At 33.7% G+C, this 22,768-nt stretch overlaps 1 protein-coding gene across 1 annotated transcript in view; it reads left to right on the plus strand.

Annotated features, from left to right (window-relative positions):
* Positions 1-22,768, plus strand: part of LOC130636619 (putative insulin-like peptide receptor) — a 29,306-nt gene that overhangs the window by 494 nt on the left and 6,044 nt on the right. The window contains exons 2-15 of the mRNA XM_057446405.1: positions 8,032-8,459; positions 9,720-9,888; positions 10,694-10,875; positions 11,837-11,978; positions 12,370-12,513; positions 13,789-13,939; positions 14,788-14,999; positions 17,752-17,935; positions 18,147-18,379; positions 19,405-19,626; positions 19,755-20,086; positions 20,591-20,814; positions 21,373-21,642; positions 22,587-22,657. Coding sequence (XP_057302388.1) covers positions 8,032-8,459; positions 9,720-9,888; positions 10,694-10,875; positions 11,837-11,978; positions 12,370-12,513; positions 13,789-13,939; positions 14,788-14,999; positions 17,752-17,935; positions 18,147-18,379; positions 19,405-19,626; positions 19,755-20,086; positions 20,591-20,814; positions 21,373-21,642; positions 22,587-22,657 — 2,964 coding nt within the window. The remainder of the gene's footprint in view (positions 1-8,031; positions 8,460-9,719; positions 9,889-10,693; positions 10,876-11,836; positions 11,979-12,369; positions 12,514-13,788; positions 13,940-14,787; positions 15,000-17,751; positions 17,936-18,146; positions 18,380-19,404; positions 19,627-19,754; positions 20,087-20,590; positions 20,815-21,372; positions 21,643-22,586; positions 22,658-22,768) is intronic.

Here is a 22,768-nt window from a genome sequence, read left to right on the forward strand (position 1 = left end):
TGACGTTTTAGCTAAATAAGCTATTAGGCCTTGAGTACAAATATTTAATTTGACGGCTTTTATTAATCATTTGTAAAACTGCTTCGTTGTTATTTATTGATGCGAAATCCAAAAGTTTTTTAAATTTCTTTTTGCGAAAGATTTCTCTCAATGAAATAAATTTGTGTTGTAACTTTCAAGTTCTAAGAATAATCCTAATGAATTTCCCCATTAAAAGAATTTCATAAAAATTTCTAAGCTGTACTTTTAAGATAAGGCTCTCAGAGGTATGGGACATAAAAAATTTCACATGTAAGTATCTAATAAATAAATATAATAAGTCAGTAAGTATCATGGTTCATTTCCCTCACGCCAGGAACAGCTGTATATAAATCAATTTTTAGGTTTTGTGAGATGACCCCATTATAAGATTAAAAATATATTTTTGCAGTGATGTGTGATTGACATTGATATGCGAGATGGTTTATTTAGACAGTTTATGTATCTTGTTTATATATATTTTAAAAAAAATAGTATATATATATTTAATTGCTTTTGTGATGTTTACCATTCTATTACTTTTCTTTGCCATTACTTCAATTAACAGTAAATTGAAAAAGATTGCAATAGCTTGAAAGTAAAGATCTGAAAGGGAAATAGAGAAATAAAGCAAGGCATAACTTCATAATACAAAAAGCGAATAAACGACTATTTCAATGTACCGGTGTTTCAGCAATGAATTCTGAAAAATAAAAATAAAAAAAAACTTTATAAAAAAACATTTTGAAAACACAACATTTGATTGGTCGCTAATACTCATCATGACCATTTTGTAGCACATTCAGTGGAAGTGTGCTATTTGCTCCTTGCTTTGTTAACACATCTGCTAACTGATGTTTGGTAGGAGTCCACTTCAATATAACTTCCTTTTGATTGATGCTCTGTCTGAGAGAAGCCATGTCAACTCTTGATCGCTTATCTTCTAAAGCTTTTGTTGAATATGCAGCTTCATACAAAGATTTGTTATCTGTGTAGCACAAGATACCTTCTAGATCTGTCTTCAAAATTTCCATTATTACATTTTTCACCCAGATACATGCATCAATACCATTAACAAGTGCTAAGGTTTCTCTTGCAAGTGTGCTACGCACAACTCTCTTAACCTTTAAGAAAAACAAAAATCCCACTTAGAGAGCTTCCGTCATGTAGATTTTCAAATGAGGTGTCAGCGTACTTGAACCAATGAAATAAAGCCTCATCAAATAAAGACATTTTCATTCCCAAACCAATTAACTGTTCCTTTACTCGTAAATACCAAGCTCTTGAAGCATCAGCAAGGCCATATACTACTTTTTTCAATTTCCAAGGAACCCCTATTACGTTTGCTTCCTTTGGGAGTTTTATAATTACTTTTCTATCAATCAGGTTACCTTGAAGAAATGCTGTTTTGACATCTAAGGTGTGGCATTCCCATTCGTTAGTTGCTGACATTGTGAGTACAATTCGCAGACTTTCTTTTGAAAACGTTGGGGAGTCTTTAGTCAGATTTTGAACCTCCTGTTCTTCAAAACCTCGTATGACCAAACGAGCTTTGACAATTTTGTTGCCCTCTATATTTTTTGTTGTGATTACCCATCTTGTAGATATTGTAGATTGACTTCTGTCCTTAACAGTGGAGAAAACATTGTTGTCTTGCCAGTTGGTTAATTCTTTAAATTTCGCATTCAAGACCTCGTCTTCAATAGTTGCTTTTATCGCTAATAATACTTCTTCAGTGTCATTGGCTTCAACGACCAGTTGCCATTCACTCACACATCTTTTGAAATCTAACCAATATTTCACCTGTGTCTTCATTTTGCACATTTAAACAGTTGCCATATGGCCTGCCTTTTTTTCCTTTTCTACTCACTTTACCTGCTCTGCTGTGAACTAATCCTTTAATCCACTCACTGTCTGGAGTTAGCTTATAGATGATTCTGGTTTTTAACTTTGGTATTCCTTGAAATATAGATGTATTGCCTTTTTTTCATTGACTGTGGTTTTACTTTTTGATGTTTTATTAGATCATTCCTCTATTGGTGTCCCATTGGTTTGTGAATTATCAATGGCTGCATCCTCAGTTACTGATGCTTCTGTTACTGGTACTTCCATAGTATTACTTTCAAGATCAACTATATCAAAAATTTCGTCTTCCGGTGAAACACAGTTATCCAACTGCATAGTTGTTACTTCTGGGCTCTTTTCAGAGTCTTGTGATGGTTTCTGTGAATGTACTACTTGATTTACCTTTTGCAACCGACAAATGTGGACTCTCACATAACTTGCACCATGCGTGACAAGTACTTGTTTATTTTCTTGTCCAATTACAGTGCCTGGTCCATGCCATTTTTCGCTCTCTTTTCTTTTATAAAAGACTATCTCTAGTTATGCACATCATTGTAACACTGGACATTATGCCGCAATGCTCTACGTGTTCTTTCAGAAGATTCTGCTGCTATGCATGCATCACAGCAAGGTTATGGGCCACAGTCTTACTTGAAACTGTATCATTAATGGCTGGTAACTGATCAGTGAGGATGCAGGGATAGTCATAGTTTTTACCAAAAACAAGCTGGTTTGGTGAGAATCCATTGTTGTTTGATAAAAAAGTTTTGGCACTAATAGCCGAGAAAAGTGCTCGATTAGGTGTACATTTCGTATCCTCTATAATCTTACTCAGCATTTCGTTAATGATACCATTGTGTCGCTCTGATAGCCCATTCGACCAAGGACTTTCGGCTGCTGTTGTGGAAAACCCTATGTTAAATTGCTCACACATTTCTTCATACACTGCATTGATAAATTTTCCTCCATTGTCAGCCAGAAACTTTCTTGGTTGACTAAATCTTGTTAAACAAATTTCAAAGATAATGTCTGTTATCACATCTTTATCTTTTGTCTTGTTGACTTTGAAGATGAAAATCGTGTGAAAGTATCTGTGATATGAATAAACCACAATAATTGTGAAAGTTGCACTAAATCTAAAGCCACACACTGATTGAATTCCGATGACATTGGTAAGCCAACAATAGGACGTGGTCTTGGTTTTCTATACTTAAGGCATACTTTACAAGAGTGTGAGACATTATCAATTAATTTCATAATTTCGCTCTGGTCCTCTAAAAAGGAATTTGATGCTTTAATAAGAGATTTTAATTTCTCAGCACTTGGATGACAGAACTGACGACGAAGTTTGACGATCTTGTTCTTTTTGGATTTTTCACTTGCGCATACAAAGGCAACTTGAGGAAGCAAATGGTCATAATTCTTTTCATCTAATTCTATTCTGTTGTTGTTTAAAGGTATGCAACAGTGACCTGTGGTGGTAAATTTTAAAGGATGGTATTCTCCGAACATTTTAACATTGTCCTTGCTAAAATCTAAAACTGATCTGCTTTTCTCATAGATGTTTGACTCAAAAGCAAAGGTATTTCATTGGGTACAACTTCTGTTTTTAGATTAACCTCTTTTGAACTAATGATTACAGGTAAGATTACTCGTTTTATGGAACAAACTGCTTCGCTATCTCCAAATTTAAATCTTGTTCCACCTGGATACTCTTCTAGCAGTTTATCACTATCAATATTATCAATGAAACATTGGTACCAATTCTTACCACAGACTGTTTTGGTACAACCACAGTCTAAAACTTCACATGAAAAAGTTTACCAACAAGGGATTGCATTTCACTTTCTTTAATTTTAGAAAAAAATGTAACTTTTGAACGACTCTCTTCCTTTTTCACATCTTCAGACTCCTGATTCTCATATGAGTGGGACAATTCATAGCCCAGTGATAAATGGACTGACAAATATTGCACTTTGAAATATTTCCAAATTCATCAGGCGGATTCATTACTCTGTTACTGGATCTCGTTTTCCTACATCCATATCTTTGATTTGGTGATGCAGCCCTTCCTCTTTTAAACCTTGAGCGCTGATATCCACCTCTTTTAGTGAAGTAATTCTGCTCCGTAGAATCTGCACTTGCCTGTAAAACAGGATCTATCTTTACAGCATCATTTGACACAGATGAGGCCACAGTATCACCAAATATTTTCTTTAACTGTAATACCATTGGATCATAGCGTAATTCATTTATAGTTGCTCTAGCCAACTGTTGCTGCTCTTGTGTAAGATTAGCGCTTTGTAAAACTTGGTATGCCAAAACTCCATCAGGAAGTTCCATACGGTGAACTTGAATTTTGTGATATAATCGTTCAAACTCTATAAGGTAATCATTCATGCTCATCTCAGAGGGTTGTTTAAATTTTTCAAAGGTTTCATAAGTAAGTATCATAGCCATGGTTCATATCCCTCACGCCAGGAACAGCTGTATATAAATCAATTTTTAGGTTTTGTGAGATGACCCCATTATAAAATTAAAAATATATTTTTGCAGTGATGTGTGATTGACATTGATATGTGAGATAGTTTATTTAGACAGTTTATGCATCTTGTTGTTGAAAGTACTTGGACTACTTTGAAGAATTGTCTTCTAGAAGCTTCTGATGATACCTGTGGGTGGACGAAAGGACCACCTAGACATAGACAGACCTGGTGGTGGAATAATGAGGTTGACCAGTGTATAAAGGAAAAGAGGAAACTTTGGAAAGAGTGGAAGTCAGGTGGTAGCAAAAATATTTACTTAGAAGCTAAGCGTCGCGCTCGTACAGCAGTGTATAAGGCAAAATCAGAAGCAGAGAGAAACAGATTTGCAGATGTGTTAAGAAGGGAAGACCAGTGCAATGAGGTATTCAAGATAGCAAAGCAAATGAAGAAGACTAATCAAGATGTTGTAGGTGAGAAGTGTATACGTAATGATGAAGGTGTTTTGGCTAGCACAGAGGAGGAGAAAAGGGTAGCTTGGAAGAATCATTATCAGAGGTTGCTTAACACTGAGTTTGATTGGGACGAGGATAATTTGTCTGATGATGATGTTGTAGAAGGGCCAGTTATGCAGATCAAGACAGAATGGGTAGTGGAGGCTATTAGGAAATTGAAGATTGGCAAGGCTGCAGGACTATCAGGTATTGTTGCAGAGATGGTAAAAGCATCTGGATATATTGGAGTTGAGCTTATTACAAGTCTTGCTGACCAGATTATAAAGGATGGTGCTATTCCGAGTGAGTGGCAGTCGAGTGTAATAGTGAATTGTTTCAAGGGCAAGGGTGATGCATTAGAAAGGGGTAACTATAGAGGTTTGAAGTTGGTTGATCAAGTAATGAAAGTTATTGAAAGAGTGATTGATAAGTTACTTAGAGAAAGAATTGATATAGATAAGATGAAATTTGGTTTTGTTCCAGGGCGTGGCACTACAGATGCAATATTTTTGCTCAGACAGCGTCAGGAAAAGTATTTAGGAAAGAGAAAGAATCTCTATTTTGCCTTTGTAGATTTAGAGAAAGCTTTTGATAGAGTGCCACGTAAAGTTATTTGGTGGGCTATGAGAAAATTAGGTGTGGATGAGTGGCTAGTTACGATGGTACAGTCTATGTACGGCAATGCTAGAAGTCGTGTCAGGATTAACGATTCACTTAGTGATGAATTTAGTGTAAATGTTGGTGTACATCAAGGTTCTGTACTTAGTCCTTTGTTGTTTGTTCTAGCCTTAGAAGTGCTGTCGATGGAGTTCAGAACAGGTTGTCCATGGGAATTATTGTATGCAGCTGATTTGGTTCTCATAGCATAGTTGATGGAAGAATTAGTTGAAAAGTTTGAGAAGTGAAAGAAAGGACTAGAAGAGAAAGGGCTAAGGGTGAACACAGCAAAGTTTAAAGTCATGATTAGTAGCATTGCAGCCAAGTGTGACCTTGTAGTTGGAAAGTGGCCTTGTGGAGTTTGCAGGAAAGGGGTTGGTAGTAACTCAATTTTTTGCAAGCATTGGGTACATAAGAAGTGCAGTATTATTGGTGGAAGGTTAAGAGCTGACATTTAGTTTGTATGCAAGCGTTGCAAAGGTGAGATTAAGGAGAATGAAGTATTTCCAGCTTCAATGATGTACAACAGTGGCTCGTTGCAGGATAGGTTCTGCTTGAAAAAAGTTCAGAGAGTTACTTCCTTTGTTGACTAGCATAGTCTTGTCAATTGAGTTAAAAGGTAGGTTGTATGAGGCCTGTGTAAGAAGTGTTATGTTGAATGGTAGTGAGACATGGGCAGTGAAGCAGGAAGATCTTGACCGTTTAGGAAGGAATGATATGAGAATGGTTAGGTGGATGTGTAACGCCAGTCTAAGAGACAGAAAGAGTTCAGATGAGCTAAGAAGCAGGCTAAGTATCCGTAGAATTAGAGATGTTATCCAGATGAAAAGATTGAATTGGCTGGGGCACTTTGAAAGAATGGAGGGGGATAATTGGGTAAGAAAGTGTAGACACTTGATAGTTCCTGGGGCAAAGCACAGAAGCAGACTGAGAAAGACTTGGCAGGAGGTTATAAGGACAGACTTGATACAGAGGAAGTTGAGTTTAGATCTAACATAGTCTAGATCAGATTGGAAGAGGGTCATTAATATACCCCGTCCAACCCATGCTAGCATGGGAAACAGACATTAGGCCAAGAATGATAATGATGATGAACTATGTGATTTCATTTTTTTACACAGTGAAATTGCTTTTACTTTTTATTGCTTGCCAGTGCTTATATTTCGAGCTCTCTCTGAAACACAATTCTGAAGATGTAATTTCTTCGTACAACTGAAAATATCAAAAATAAATATAAAATACAATTAATAAGATACACGCAACTATCTCCTCCTCATTGCCACCGCTTATTTTATCATGCACACTGTGATTGCTGAGATATAACTAGATAACAAAATTCTATAAACATTAGAAAAGAACGTTCTGTACATTGCTGTTACAGACAATCCATGATAATTATTATGCTGTTTATTTTTATGCCAAAAAAACTTGAATATACATAAAAGACAAAGATTTTACTTTAGGTTTATAACCTAATAGCGTGGTTTTTTTATTTGTTTGTTTGTTTAACCGCAGGAAGCAGAGTTATTAATGGCTGAAGCTAATGTCTACAAATAAAAAGAAAACAGCATTGTCTGATTCAGTACTGTTGGCATAAGCAGAAGATCGACTTGTCAAAATAATTTTAATTCATTATTATTTCGGCAATCGGAGACAAGGAAGTTAAAACTGAGAGAGTCCCTAGTTCAGACACTTGGTTCTCGTGTTTGAGGTTCACGAGTTTAAATGTCCCCCACTTGTCTCCAGCATGAAAAAAAAAACAGAAAATGATTAGGGTAAGTAAGAATACGCTGAATTTTTTTCTTAACACGATGCAGGTTATGCAAAGGTGGGGGTAAGTAAAACACATTGATTGAAATTTTATGCGGGTTTTACAAAGGTGTGGGCTATCTGATAGCATCTAGTTTAAAACTCCCTAAAAAAGCTCAGCTGCGGGTTATACGATGTGCGGATTATATACCGGAAAAAACGGTATGATCATTAACTTGAAGGGATCACGCTGTACTTTTACAAGTAAGACTTTCTATAAGATTTTCATAGTAAATTGCGAATAACATATTCACTTTTTGTTAAAATGGTAATCCCAGAATAGCTTTTACCTATTTATTTTTCATCATGCTTGACCACACTGCTGCAACCTTCTGCAACATGTCTCACGTTTGTGTATCTTTTTTATTTCAAAAAGTCTTATTTCAATGGGCAAATAAAAGGTAACAAATGTATCCAGGTGTACCTATTGGCCCATAAAAAGTTATGTACAAAATTTTAAGAGTGTTGATCCCCCACCCCTCCAGAACTAACAGGGTTAAGGGTGCTTACAGCCTTTGTAATTTGTGACAGAACCCGGCATGTGCCAATGTAATGACTAAGATATTTTCGAAACACTTACCTTCACATCTGCAATCATTTACTGTGGTAAAAATTGCACAGCTGCAAGGAGGTTTGTTTTGTTACGGTGGTCAAATTTTTGCAATCTGACTTAAAACATTGTTGCATATCAGAAATATTTCTAAACATTTTCTTTTTTACTTTAGGGTGCCATGGTCCTAAGGAAGTGACTCTTTGGATATCTCCAAGTGGTTATTGCTTTAGGGACAGTGTTGTTTGGTGTAAACGTCTGCGCAATTGTACCACCTTTGACGGAAATTTAATAATAAGAAGCACTATGCGAACAACTCATCCAAAGTATAATCAAGTAAAGGCGTATTTTCCACTGCTGCGAGAGATTACTGGATTTTTTGCCATTACATTTTACGAGCAACGAACTTTTGATTTACTGCCCAATCTGTCTGTAATTCGAGGTGTCAATCTAATTGGAAACTATGCACTTGTGGTCTATTTCAATGGCCTGAAATGGATGTATTTTCCCAGATTAACAACTATACTACATGGTGGTGTTCGAATTGATAGAAATATTAAATTGTGCTATGCTAAAAGTGTACAATGGAAATCAATTGTTAAGGTAATTAGCCTTGAAATTTTTTTACCCGATGATATTGTATATTTCCAGGACTAAGTAACTTGATATTGAATATGTAAAAACAGATATTTTTATCCCACCTCAGATCAAAATAAGTCTTTTGAAAGTTTATTTGATGCAATCAGAACAATTTTGAACTCAAATCTCCTTAATAACTCTTTGTTAAATAAATACGATGTCGTACATTATTTTCATCTGCATGTATGTAAGAAAATGATAGCTATTATAAGTAATGAAAAAAAACTATCATAGGATGAGCATCTCTATAATAATGTAGAGATGCATATAGTCTTTTTATGCGCGAGAAAAAAGTTGTCTTATGGAAACACAAAATGCGATATAAAAAGGACAGGTGAATCTGTGGATTTATTCACAGGGTATTAAGTAGTGTATTATATGTATATTTTTCCATATATCTTTACCCAAGCCAACAGGATTAACAAAATAATGTTAATTTGTAATGCCCATTTTTACCTTCTTAAAAGTGGGATTTCACAGACCTTGTTGCATTTGTGTATATGTCTGTTTTTTTCCTTAAAATATGCCTAGTAATGTTATTAGGTTTACTTGACTACTCTCATTAGTAGTAACTAGTCGATAAGGCTTGTGGAGAAATCCACTTAGGCAGAAGGACAATGGGAAAATAGGTTGTTTTAGATTTTTGCTGACGTCAGCAGTGGATATACAAAACGAAATTCAGTTTATTTGTTTCCTGTAATGTGCAGAGATTGAAACACTGATGACAACGGTTAAGAAGAAGATAGAAAGGTTTCATAATTTTGCAGACGTCAGCAAAGTACCTAATAAAACTATCAACAACTATCAGACGTCAGCAAAGTACCTAATAAAACTATCAAAAATTTTTCTTTCGAAATTCATAAACCCGTTGCCTTTATCGCATAGATCTTGAAACCCTGATTAAGAAAATGTATAGGATCATTACTTTTGACAAACAATTGCAGAGATATTGGGGATTTTATTTTAATTTAAACATTTTCTCTTTTAATTTTTATTTCACCACTTACTTTTAACATTCAGTTTATGGTGTGCATCTTTTCCTAAAACATTTGAAACCGTAGGATAAAAAGGTTAGTATTTGGTTCAACACATCTAGGTGAGACAACCTAACACATCCAGATGACGCAATCCATTTTCTAAAAAATATTTCAAATCATACGAGAAAAAAGAAGTGCATTTTTTTAGTAAAATAACCTATCCTGTCTTACTTGTTAATATTTTCAGGATAGAGATCAATCTGAGAAATTTGGCATAGTTATCGAGTCGAACAATTTAAATTGTGGCAGCGGTTGTTACAGTGATTCTTGTCATGCTGCTGCTGGACATAGTGATGATCCAATTGCTCAGTATTGTTGGGGCCCTGGGAATGCACATGACCATCAATGTCAGGAATGTAAGTTTGGCCCAATCTACTCCAATTTGTTTTCGAACCATTTTCAGTGTGTTTTATTCATATTTCCATTACTTATATTCTTTTGCTTGTTACTATTACAATGAAAACAAAATGTTTTTTATTTTAATCATCTTGTCTTTTCCTATTTTCATAATTGGGTATAATAGACATAGCATGTGCTATTAATAAAAAAGAGTTATATGCTTACATCATGTTTTAATCAGAATTTATAACATTTTGATTTACTGTGGTCCTGGAGCCACTTGAAACAATTCAAAAACTGACTTCTTTTTACAAAATCAAGATACACATTATCTAAAAAATTCACAGAAATGTTTTAAAAAACAGGAACTACAAATTCAATGCTGCCATATATAATGCGCAGGATAAAACCTCAATCACGCTCAAATAAACACTGGCGGTGTAGTGTCACAACATGGACATAGATTAAGCAAAATTTTTTAAAGAAAAAACATTAACAATCCCAAACAATTACCTATTAAAGTAAATGCCCTTTGCAAATAATTACCCCTGCTCATATAAGGCGCTCAGGTAAAATTTAATGTTTTTATTAAAGACCCTGGGTGTTTAATCAATCCTTTACAATATATGTTTTTTATATGCACGTGAAGCCTTAAAACAGTCTAATTAAAATAGCTATAAGAAAAAACACATATCCGAAGGATTTACCAAGGCGAGCAATATGCTTTAGTATGTGCTTAAACAAATTCCCCTAAATATGCTTACGAGTGTTGTGCTTATATAAAAACGATGTATGTGTGGTTCACTAATTTTGACTTTTTAGTTTGCGATAATCAGTGTGCATTACATGGTTGCGTAAGAGGTCATACAAACAAATGCTGCCACAAAGAATGTTTGGGAGGTTGTACCTCTGCTGATTCAACTTTTTCTTGTAATGCCTGCAAACATTACCGAGTTGAGGCAACAGGAGAATGTGTTTCAAAGTGTCCAAAGACTTATGTTTTGGTATGTATTTATATGTTTTTTTTTTCGAAAAATTGACCTTAACCAGATATTAATTTTGCATAGTCACTTTATTGTTAGAATTCTTGCTATATCTATACTTTTATTGCAAGAGAGCATTTAGCCTAGAAAAAATAGTTAAGTTAGTGGTTTGGGCTTTGGGATACTCCTGTACTCAGATAATAATGTTCAATTACCCCTCTGATATAATCAACATGTCTTAGTATTTAAGTGCTATCCTGTAGTGCTTAATATTTTTGCCAGCAGCATTGAAAATATTTTATGTAGGTTATTTATGATGGTTTTATAACTTTGTTTGTCATTTCTTAGTAAAATATAGTAAACGTTAACTCTGTGAAAAAGGTTTTTTGCAAGTTTAATAACAAATTATGGCAGTCTAAAAACTTTGTAAGAAAGATTTTTGATCAATTCTTAAGAGAATAAAACGATGGGAAATATTCTAAATATTTCCCATCGTATGTCTATCGTTTATAATATTCTTGATTTTTTATAGTGTGTTTGCACTAATTCCTGTTTAAATATAAAAAAGTTCGATATTTAGCCCATGCGCTGGTGCAAGTTAAAATAGGTGCACTAATGAGTCATGGCGCACCTTCCTAATGTGAATGGCAGATTGCAACCAAACTTAGAACGCTTTTTTACATACCGTGTAATTTATTTCCGACAAAGAAAAATTAAACTATGGTGTAGAAAAATTAGATTACAGTGTAGAATTTTTTTTGGTATGCCATGGGAAGTTTTTTATAAGATGCTTCATGCTTTAATAATATGCCATTTTATGTGACGTATTTATACTGTATTTTCAACATATATTTTCGGTGAGTATTCGCAATAATGTCATAAGTAGTAGAGCTTTTCAGGTGGCTAAAGTAGAAAAGGACATTGCTACAAATAAGATACATAGCATTATTTACTGGTTATCACAATATTTTCTATTCTTTAGGTAAAGAATTTGTTTTGCGTAAAATCTTGTCCAAACTATTTTTTGTTAAATGGTGAATGTGTGAAGGAGTGCCCGGCTGGTTACCTAGAGAAAGCAAACAACAAATGCATAAAGTGTTCTGACCCATCACAATGTCCTCGAGGTATTAAATTTTCATTTTAATCATGCTGTATTTTTATATTGCCGACAGTTTAATTCAGATTGCCTCAAATGTTTTAGCAGATCTTTGTCAAGTTTAACCTTTGTCAGTGCCTGCAGAGGCTGGTTTTATAACTTAAAAATGGCAGAAATATACAACAGTAGTTATGGTGCTAATTAGTAGGTCATAGATAAATCTACAGGTTCACTGGCCCTTTTTACATTGTATTTGCTCTTTTATGTGTTTATAACCAGACTACTGGATCGTACAAAGATAGGCAGACAGTTGTTAGTCTTAATGTAGAAATTTGTGATATTCACGATATTGTGTTCAGTAATGTTCACAGCTTTTAAATTTTAAAGATCTGTCTGCATAAACATTTTTTTTAATTTAGTATGTAAATTAAAAGGTGAAATGGTAGACAGAGAACGCTACAAAGGTGCATTGATTCGAGTTCCAGCAGATATTAAACTGAAAGGATTAAGTGGTTGTACTGAGATCATTGGAAGTTTGAGGTTTGAGTTACAAGAAGGAACTGGTAATGTTTTTGTTGCGAAAGTTATGTCTCTGTTTTTGTATCATTTAAAATACTACTTCACTATAACACTTTTACTTGTTTACGGATTTTTAACAAAGAAACTAGACACCTTTACACATTTTTTTTAGTATCGGCTGTTAATAGTTGGTAGTGCAGGTCCCTATTCTGGCTGAGAAACAACCGAGGGCGCTTTTTTAGCCCTCCATTTGAATATTATGTTATAACGTCTTAAGCATACACTTTAAGGGACTAATATTTGGTGACTTAATTTGTAGGTAGATTCAGGATAGTCAAAAAAGTTTTGGCAAGACACCACGTCCGTTGTCTTGATGACTCAACTGTTAACTACATGTGCTCTTAAAAAAAATTGGACCAAAAAATTATTTTTCTTGAATTATCCTTATCAACAATTCCAAAGTCATACTATACTCTTTGTTGCTTCTATCAAGTAATTTTATACATATAAACATTAAAAACAATTTTTTTATTCCTGTGTTTCACTATTTTTTAAGATAAAATGCCATCATCTTGGGCTGAATGGCGTCAGCCAATTTACCTCCAGTGTGCTAACAATCATGCCAAGTTGCAATACGATGTCTTCTTCGTTACTTACAGGGGTGCCTTTTGAGCAGCGCCAACAAAAAGCCTGACCTGAATATGAATAAATTAAATGAATCATTTAGGATGATATCAGAACCTGTTGATTATGTATATTGTTAGAAATTTTGTCACCTTGTTCTCATAAATCTTATTTTTCTGTTCTGAACAGTTCTGTAACAATATAATGCTAATCTCAGTATTTTTCTTTCCACTTGAATATCTACTTTTTTTCACACAAAAAGAATCACAACAAACAACTAAATTTTGAACCATGTGGAACCTAACTTACAAACGAAAGTGTTATTACTTGAAAACTAAAAAATATAATAGGGAAACTAGATATTAAGGGATGGTAACAGAAATTGTCACAATCCGCCACATTTCTGACAGAATAAAATCTTTTTAAATCAAACAAGAATAGGTCCTGAATTGAAGAAAATCAAAAGGTACATACGAATATGTAATAGACCTAGTTTTATTTTAAGTAATTATTAACTATTGATTGAATAGAAATTGGTCCTTGTTATAATAAAGCTTATAGTGACTTGAAAGTTGCATGAGCGAAGTAGACCTTGGTAAACATGATTTTAAAATATCTGGCTGTAAAACTGAACCAGGCAGCTACGAAAAGCAATAGATAACTCTAATCTCTGTTTATTTATTTTTGTGTTATAGGTAACATTGATGATTTTGCCAAAGGTTTAAAATCGTTGAGGATTATTAGGGGACATATTATGATACGCCAATCACCAAGTTTGCGAAGCCTGGACTTTTTAAGCAACTTAAACCTTATTGATCCACCTAAAGATGCATTGATCCACAATAGGTAATTTTTTCAGATTTATTAGAATACCATTTGATATTTTTTTTCAGAATAATTGCAGATGCAGGTACATATGGATTGTGAAACATCAGTATACTCTTGGTTGTTTTGGTTAATATTTCTCAATTATATTTTCATTTGATTATCACGCTTAAAGCTTACCTCTTGCAAGAAAAAAAAGTTAATTTCATAAGAAAAATTTAGAAAGATGTCAAGGAATCTTGGAAATCTTGATTGGTTCTTAAGATTAAGTTGAATTTCCACTAATTATGCATGACATCATTAATTAGCTCTGATTGAGGTTTATTTAAGAGTTTTTCCAAGGCATAGATAAAGTTAACATTACCACAATTATTCTTGGTAACAACAATTACATGTTTTAAAGCTTGATGTCATAATTTCGGATAATTAGCGAAACTTTTAAAAAAATTCGATGTTTATAAACAGGCAATTATTACATTAAATGTGTGCAATTACTCACAACTTTTAATAACAACTTCTTAACTTCATATACGCCATATATGTTAAATTAAGTAAAACAAAAAAGAGAAGGTCTGTCTGGTGAAAAAGTTTGAGTAAATAATGTTGAAAAGCAAAGTAATTACAAATGATATTTTAAATAATTTTTTATGATAGTTCCTTCAAATCAAATCTTTCTCTTTATTTTACTTAATAATGTAAATGTTTTATAAATACCCATTTTATATGCAGAAAACGTTGTTGTTTTTTCTAGTCTGTAAACAAAAATTTATTTAAAAAATTTTCATGGAAGTTACTTGCATGAAGTTTATAGTTAGCTTGTTTAAATTTTTTAGCACGTTTTAAAGTATTCGTCTTTTTTTATCTTCTAGATATGCTGTATCAATTTATGACAACGTCAATCTAAAGGAACTGTGGAATGCATCAAAACCAATTACTTGTACACGTGGAAAAATCTTTGCACAGGTCAATCCAAGATTATGCCCTCGTGAAATATTCAAAATAACTGATCAAATGCTGTATGAAGATAAAAAAAAAGTTACCGCAGATGTCTCTGAACATAGCAATGGCAACCGTGTTAACTGTGAGTTTTTCTGATTTTTATGAATTATTATTCTGAATTATTCTGAATAATTTCCCTTTTGATTTAATAAATTTCCTTTCTTTCAAAATTAATGGACTCTTTAGACAATAATAACCTTTTTGTTTCCCTGAATAATATAGTACGCATAAATTTTTTAAAAAGTATAGAGTCGAAATGCTTGCTGCAACAGTCAAATCTAATAAAAAAAGTATTTCTTTATTTGACGGTCTTTAAAAAATATTTTGTTCCCTTTCTTTGAGTTGATAAAAGCTTTTGAAGTTAGAAGGTCATGTTACTGTTTACCAGTTAAATAAAAATATCTAAACGTTTCGTGCGAAGCCTATATATATTTTTGTTGGAAAACTATCAAAAGAGGTTGTAGGAGGTCTAAAAATGTATCACATTCTAAAGTAATCCATTTTTTAAATTTTTATAATAAATTTATTCCAAGTTTAATTTGGTGATCACATTCAGTTTGATCGTGTTTGTAACCAGATTTTGTGGAAATAAATGGTATGGAATGAAAATAGACATAGCAGTAAACAGAAGAAAAGACCAGTAAAAATATTTTTTTCATAGCTTTAAAGATTAGTACAAACAATTACTTCTATGAGTATGCTGAAAAAGTACACAGAAACAAAGAAGCTTTCTACCCTCTAAACATACTAAATGTTAAATACCCAAATAAATAAGTTTTTGAATACCTGCTTTATTTATGTAAGAATGAAAAAAACATTGCAATTATCATCAAAATAACATGTAAAAATAAGTGTAACAAAGAAAAGCAATGTCAGGTCTTTGAACACATTTTTTCACTGTACGATATAGCCAAAGAAAATCGTAGACAATTATAGAAATGTGTACGTCGTGCAAATAAAATACATCAAAACGTTCTGAGGTGCTTCATACATGTTGTTTGAAAGCGAAGCGATATGATCTTGCTAATATTTCTATACGTAAAATGTAAACAAGACCTAAGGGAGTGATAGTAATGCAGCCTTTGAAAAAAATAGTAGCCCCGTCCCAGGACTTTTTTGCCTTTTTATAGTTCCAAAATTCCTTTTGAATAAGGGCAGTCTAAAATGCAGTGTCTGGAAACTAGGTTCTAAAAGTTCGAGAGATAAAATCACTGTCGTCCCCAGGTCTTCTCAAGATTAACCGTTTTGAAGAGATCTGGGAAAAAGACTAGGATAAGATATCATATTGTGATGGGTATAGCTCTTCAGTAGAGGGCATCATCAATCATCAATCACATACTTTCCAACGAGAGCAACGAATTCCGGAAAAGAAAAAGTTTTTTAATAGATAACTTTTGTGAAACTTGTTTTTACGTTGGAAACAATAGACATGTGCATGCGTTCTGGTTTTAATAACAGACCACAGATTAAAGAAATCCATTCAAATTATTGCTTCGAAATTTGTCTGTGCATGAAATCTATTCAGCCAATTTTCCTTTTATGGTTCTGCTTAGAATGTGAGCACACATTTTTTTTTGTAAACATTGGTAAGTCATCTAGCTATACTGAAATATGTAATTGCTGTTTTCATTGGTATGCTAGACTGTTCAGAGTATGGAGACAATACTGATAAAAAAAGATTTGATCATGTGAATTCACGAATTCAGATAGGGATTCAGATAAGAATTTATACATCTGAATTCAGATGCCTTTGGAAAAAAAATTTGTATGTCGTTACGCGGAATTAGGAAAAAAAATTATTAATCATCAGAAAATAGAGTCCGTATATTGTGCTGGCAAAGCCTCAAAAAATAGCTGTAAGGAGTGATACACTTACAGAAATGTATAAAATACAGGTTTGATTTTCTGTCAAAAGTTTCAAATATTCAAATTTCCTTTTTATCATAATTTTTCCAAAAGTCTGAGCACAAACAGCTTCTCCAAGACTATGCAAAAAATATGTAAGTTTGCTTCAATTCGTTTTTGGAGGGTCCATTAAGAAGGTGGGAGGGGATAGACCCTTAGCAGTGATAAGCCGTCAGAAAAATGTGAAGACCAGTGGTAAGTTAGCTAGCTAAAAAAAAGATTATATGAATACTTAACAAAAATGTGTGGAGACTTCTCATTCTTGAGTATTATTTGTTGACTGTATTCGTTTTTAGATCAGGGATCGGAGTTTAACTCTATTACGGTTGCCAGTTCAGTAACCTGGCTAACGAGGTATAGCTAGACTAATGTGCCTTAAAATTAGTTAGCAACTAACTGATAGGTTATTGGTAAAATAGTTATTCTTGACCTTGTTAATTTCATAGCAAAAATTAACCTTTCTTATCGCTTCTTTTCTCACCCAGTCAGGGCTCAAAAGATGTCATATTGAATGGGTGCTAATATGCCAAGAGGGTTTTAACTGTGTAATCAATGTAATTCTGGTCAATAGAGTGGCCTGTTTTTTCTATGAAAGTAGTGAGCCGAACAATACTAGTCTAGTGTAGGGATACAGAAAGTTACAGTTCCAATGTTAATTTTTTTTTATTTGTATATGATTTTGTAATAATGTTTTAGCTCCAGTTTATTGAGTTATTTAATTCTAGGAGATTAATTTAAATTGCCGATTTATTTAAATATTTTAAAATTATTTGAAAAACAATATAAATATACAAGTAGCAGTAAACTATGCATGTTAAACAATTCCAGAAACAGGTAAATTTAGAAACCAAAAGTTCACTCTGCTTATGTAACTTGAGCTAACAAAGCAAAAGATACAAAGATATCAAGGACGAATGTTTATTTTCTAGGCGATGTAAAGAGGTTAGAAATGGCAGTGGAAGAAGTTACAGCAAGTATAGATGACTTATTTTCGGGACATTTAGATGTACCTCTTTCATGTGCTACTGAAAAATGTGTAAAAGCAAAGTGGAATTTTCATCGAGACACATCATCACATTACATATTGTTTTATACAATATATTATCTGAAACTGTAAGTAGCTCTTTTTCAGTTTTTTTTTTAATTGTGCAAGTTTAAATGACGGTTATCTTAATGGTCAGTCAATTGCATTGACAACAAGCCTTGGTGCTTGTGTATCAAAGTAACACTATAAGTAATCACCTTGTTTTTCACGTAGACATTTCACATAGTAACATCATGTCATGGTGTAAGAATTCACTTATAAATTTAATTTTTTTTTTAGTGATAAAGGAGCAGCGACCGATCAAGAATTTGTTGATGATTTTGATCAGAATCTTCAATGGAAAACAGTTGATGAGCAGAAACCTGCCTTTGATTTTACTTCTGTTATTAAGATGAGTACAATTATCACTTCTCTCAATGCTTATGCAACATATGCGTTTTACATCAAAGAAGTTGTGTCCAAGGGAGAAGGGAGAACCAGTAAGATCAAGTATCTTCGAACAACCCAAGCAAGTAAGTTATTCTTTGCTTAGTAGAAGAGTAATCAGGAAGAAGTTTAATGGAAACCAGTTAAAATATATGGAATCTTAATTTTGCTCTTTAAGATGTACAGTCACCTATTTGTAACTACAGTTCTCCTGGAAGTAATTTAATTACTTGTGCTGATGAAAATCCACCCTGCTCTCCACTAATTTATGTCCACGGTTGTCTAAAAGTATGTGTTTGGCCCAAGTTTTTAAGATCCAATGCCACAAAATGCCTCATTCCTGCTAATTTACGTAGACTACATATTGGTTATACACCATAGTCAAGTGACCTTTTAAGTAGGGTCCGTCTGTCTGTCCGTATGTCTGTGTGTCACAGCTTTTCTTTTGATCGGCTTATTATTATTTTTTTTCTCACAAATTATTTATCAATAAATGCTAGAAAGTGACATTTTTGGATTTCGTCCATTTTAGGGGAAAATAATCCTTTTTGGCCAAAACACATTTGGCCCGAAAATAGTGTTTCCTGAGTTTTTATCTAAAAATTATCTCCACTTTTTTCTATAAATGATCTAATGTGTTAATACAGATTACTATCTACAAATTTCATTTGGTCTCGTATGCGAAAAAATCTGGTTGTTAGGAAACGGACCTAGAACGTCTTAAATTAGCTAAAAATAGTTTTTTTGGTCACACGCAATAAGAAAAGGGACCTATGAGTTAGGGTTGGTCACAGCTTTCCTCGGGATCTGGTTATTAAATATTTTTTGCACTATAAGGTACTTATCAAGAAATGCTAGAAAGTAATGATTTTGGGTTTTTAAAGAAAATCTAAATGGTGGCAACAGGCCTTAACTACCCCAAGTTAACCATATTAAGGTTTTTCTAGAAACTTCATTGTGTTATTGTTTATTCTCATGTTTGATATTCACGTGTGACCATTCAGATGTAAATTTGTTTTTTTATTGTAACAATTTTATAAAATAGGTTGATATCAAGATACCTTTCGCCACGGAAACCAGAGCTGTTTAAATTTCTTATTTACCATTTTAGTTCCTTCTCCTCCTCTTGGTGTTGAAGCATCCTATCAATCCGATTCTTCTATTTTTCTTCAATGGAGAGCACCAGATGAACCGAATGGTAACATTATGCGGTATGAATTATACTGGCAAAGAGCAAGCTATTCCTTTTGGCAAGATCAGAAATCGTTGGATTGGTGTAAAAGAGACGTGAAAGGCGGTGTGCAGACTAAACAAAACCTAAACATTGGAGATTGTACGTGCAGTGTTTTTTGTTTGACATTTAACGTGATATTGAGAAAGTTGTGTAGTAATTTCGACTAGTTCGTTAGTTAAAAGATTACCAGTATCTAATTATGCAGTATTATTCAATGTTTTTTTTAGCTTCATGCAAGGCCAATTTTACCTGCATTTGTGACGCAGAAAAAGAAAAATCAAAAGCAGTGCAAGCTGATCGAGAAGCAGCCACGTTTATGAAAGAGTTTCAAGAACGCATAAACATGATCATCTTCACGAAACAGCGAGAGGCTGACACAGACGAAAAGGTTATAACACCAACACAGTTGTTGCTACCAAATAAGACTCACGTCACAAGTACTGTGTCTATAGCAACTGAAAAACCTATTGTTTTTCGACAGCCTAATGCCAATGTTAGTGGGACAACTTTTTCTTTTCTCGTGGAAGGTCTGGAATACTTTCAAGACTATATTTTTAGGGTAGGAAATATTTTTTGTTGTATGTTGTGTGCTTGCAGTTCTTCCTCTCTCAAATGTTTTATAAATTCTTTGTAAATGTTTTTAGAACCAGCACACTGGGTAACTTTACTACTTTGTGTGTTTAGACTATAGATTCTTCCCATAAAACTTAGAACCTAAATATCAAAGCTTTTTGCATGAACAAAATAATGTTAAATTTTTGCTTTGGCTGTGTGACAAAAGACCACAAGCAAGTTTTAGAAATAAAAATAAAACAAACAAACAAATAAATACTAATCAGCTTCATTCGGTAAATGTTAGTTCCAAAACGTGATTTGCTGATAACTTGAGGTAAAATTGGAACATAAGCTTATCCTCAACAATATTTTGGCAACATTGAAAAAAAAAGAGAATGTTTAAGTGAGCTTTTTTGGTATTTTAAAAGCAGAATTCTACTCATATTATATTTAAATATCTTCGTACTACTTATATACTACTTCAAAGCTACTTTGATTTTTTTGTCAGATTTGTGCTTGCACGGAAACAAGTGAAAAAGGTGGCTGTGCCAAACCAGGTTCTGTTATCACAGCTCAATGTGGGTACGCACAAGCACGTACAGATATCCACAAAACTGCTGACAATCTCGCAAGTCCAATTAATGTTACTGTGCAAGAAGACACGTACAATATCACGTGGACTCCACCAAAACAACCAAATGCTATAGTTTTAAAGTATGATATCTTGATTAGGTAAGACGCCAGTTAGCATTAAAAGGGATGCAAGGGTGTGAACGTATGAAAGGGTGTGAACGTATGAAAGGGTTTGGAGGTTTGCAAGGGTGTAAACATATGGATAGGTGTAAACGTATGCAAGGGTTTAAAAGTTGGCAAGGGTGTGAACGTATGCAAGGGTCTGGAAGTTTGCAAGGGTGTAAACGTATGCAAGGGTATGAACGTATGGAAGGGTTTGAAAGTTTGCAAGGGTGTGAACGTATGCAAGGGTTTGTAAGTTTGCAAGGGTGTGAACGCATGCAAGGGTGTGAACGTATGGAAGGGTGTGAACGTATGCAAGTGTGGGAAAGTTTTTAAAGGTATGAGAGTGTAAAAAAAAGTAATTTAAACTTAATGTTTAATCCTTTAAACATTTTATTCTCGTTGCAATACATAAGTGTAACGTTGCTTTAAGTTTCAAAATGCATCACACCTGACAATAACAAAAATTTTGCAACTGTAAGTTTTAGACGGGGTCTTTGCTTTCAAAGTTGATGTGCAGAGCAATGACTAACGGATTACGTTATTATTTAACAGCTACGGTAATAACAAAGACGATATCCAATATTGTGTCCAAGGAAGCTCTCCGTCATTTCTTACTCGAACAGCACCGACGGGTAATTACGTTGTTAAAGTTCGAGCAATCAGTCCTGCTGGAAATGGTTCATGGAGTAAGCCCGTGACTTTTAGTGTTGTTAGTAAAGAAGACAGCAAGAACATGTCACTTGTGCTTGGTGTCAGTCTTGGTGCAGTACTTCTGATTCTCTTCCTGCTGGCTTTTATCAGTTATTATGCGCTCTTTAAAAGGTTAGTAGAAATGCTATGACTCTTTCTATCTTCATATCAGGTTGTCCACTGTTAGGATTATAGCACGTGCAGCTAAAATCACTCACCGAGTGTTTTAAGTGTGCCTTTATGCGTATTGCAGTGACCAACCTTCTACAAAACTTGGATTGTCCCATCAAAAGCACACCTTAAATGTGTGTTGGCGTGTGAATGTCCTATTGCTTGTGTCAGATAAGTAAGGGGTTGTCACGAATTTTCAAAATTTATCAAAGTATTGTTTAAAAAATAACGTTGTGTCTTTATAAACCTTGAAAAGGAGTTAAGTGGACACATTTTATATTTTGTGTCAGCATCATGGCTTATGAATGTGTATACACAATCACAAACATCTATATTATAATACCCGTATACGTCTGTTTGTCTGTCATGCAAAATGGTAACCGCGGTAGCGAGAAACACGAAATGCGTTTAATAAAGGACGGTTACCGACTAGTATGGTATATTGCACCTAAATTTCATCCCAGAAACATGCCCAAAAATATTTTATTATGCATTTACTATTATATTTCTTACTTTATATTCGAAGTAAATAGCAGTTAAAATAATATAATATTTTTTTAGTTAAATTTTCGCGCCGAAAGATTTGCGTAACTCCTTCTCTTTTTGCAAACTACATGTTTGTCTCTGAGCCAAAGATGGTAGCTGAATGAAATTAAGCATGTTTGATGCAATATTTTAATGAGTAAACAAGGTCAAGCTTATAAAGTACAGTTCTGTATTCCTGTTTCTTTTTGTAGTCAAAAACATACCAGAAAAGATCATTGTAAGGCATTTTTGAAGGCTCGGCATAATGCTTATCATATGCTTAAAATTTCCCCTTATCTGATCCTAGATATGCGTATAAGCGCAATGCTTATAAAAACAAACATGTAGTACATTGAAAAACTATTTTGTTATTGTTTTAGAAATATCGTCAAGGGAGCACCAGGGGTACTTTATGCTAGTGTTAATCCAGAATACATGAACTCCAATGAAGGTAACGGTACTAACTCGTTTGTTATGATAAAGCAAATATCAAGACCTAAAAGCCTGTACCGATAACAACTAGTCAGGATAATTTTGGCCTAAAAATGTTTTATAAATGTAA

This window comes from Hydractinia symbiolongicarpus, chromosome 1, assembly GCF_029227915.1.
Source record: "Hydractinia symbiolongicarpus strain clone_291-10 chromosome 1, HSymV2.1, whole genome shotgun sequence".
Lineage (NCBI taxonomy): Eukaryota > Metazoa > Cnidaria > Hydrozoa > Anthoathecata > Hydractiniidae > Hydractinia > Hydractinia symbiolongicarpus.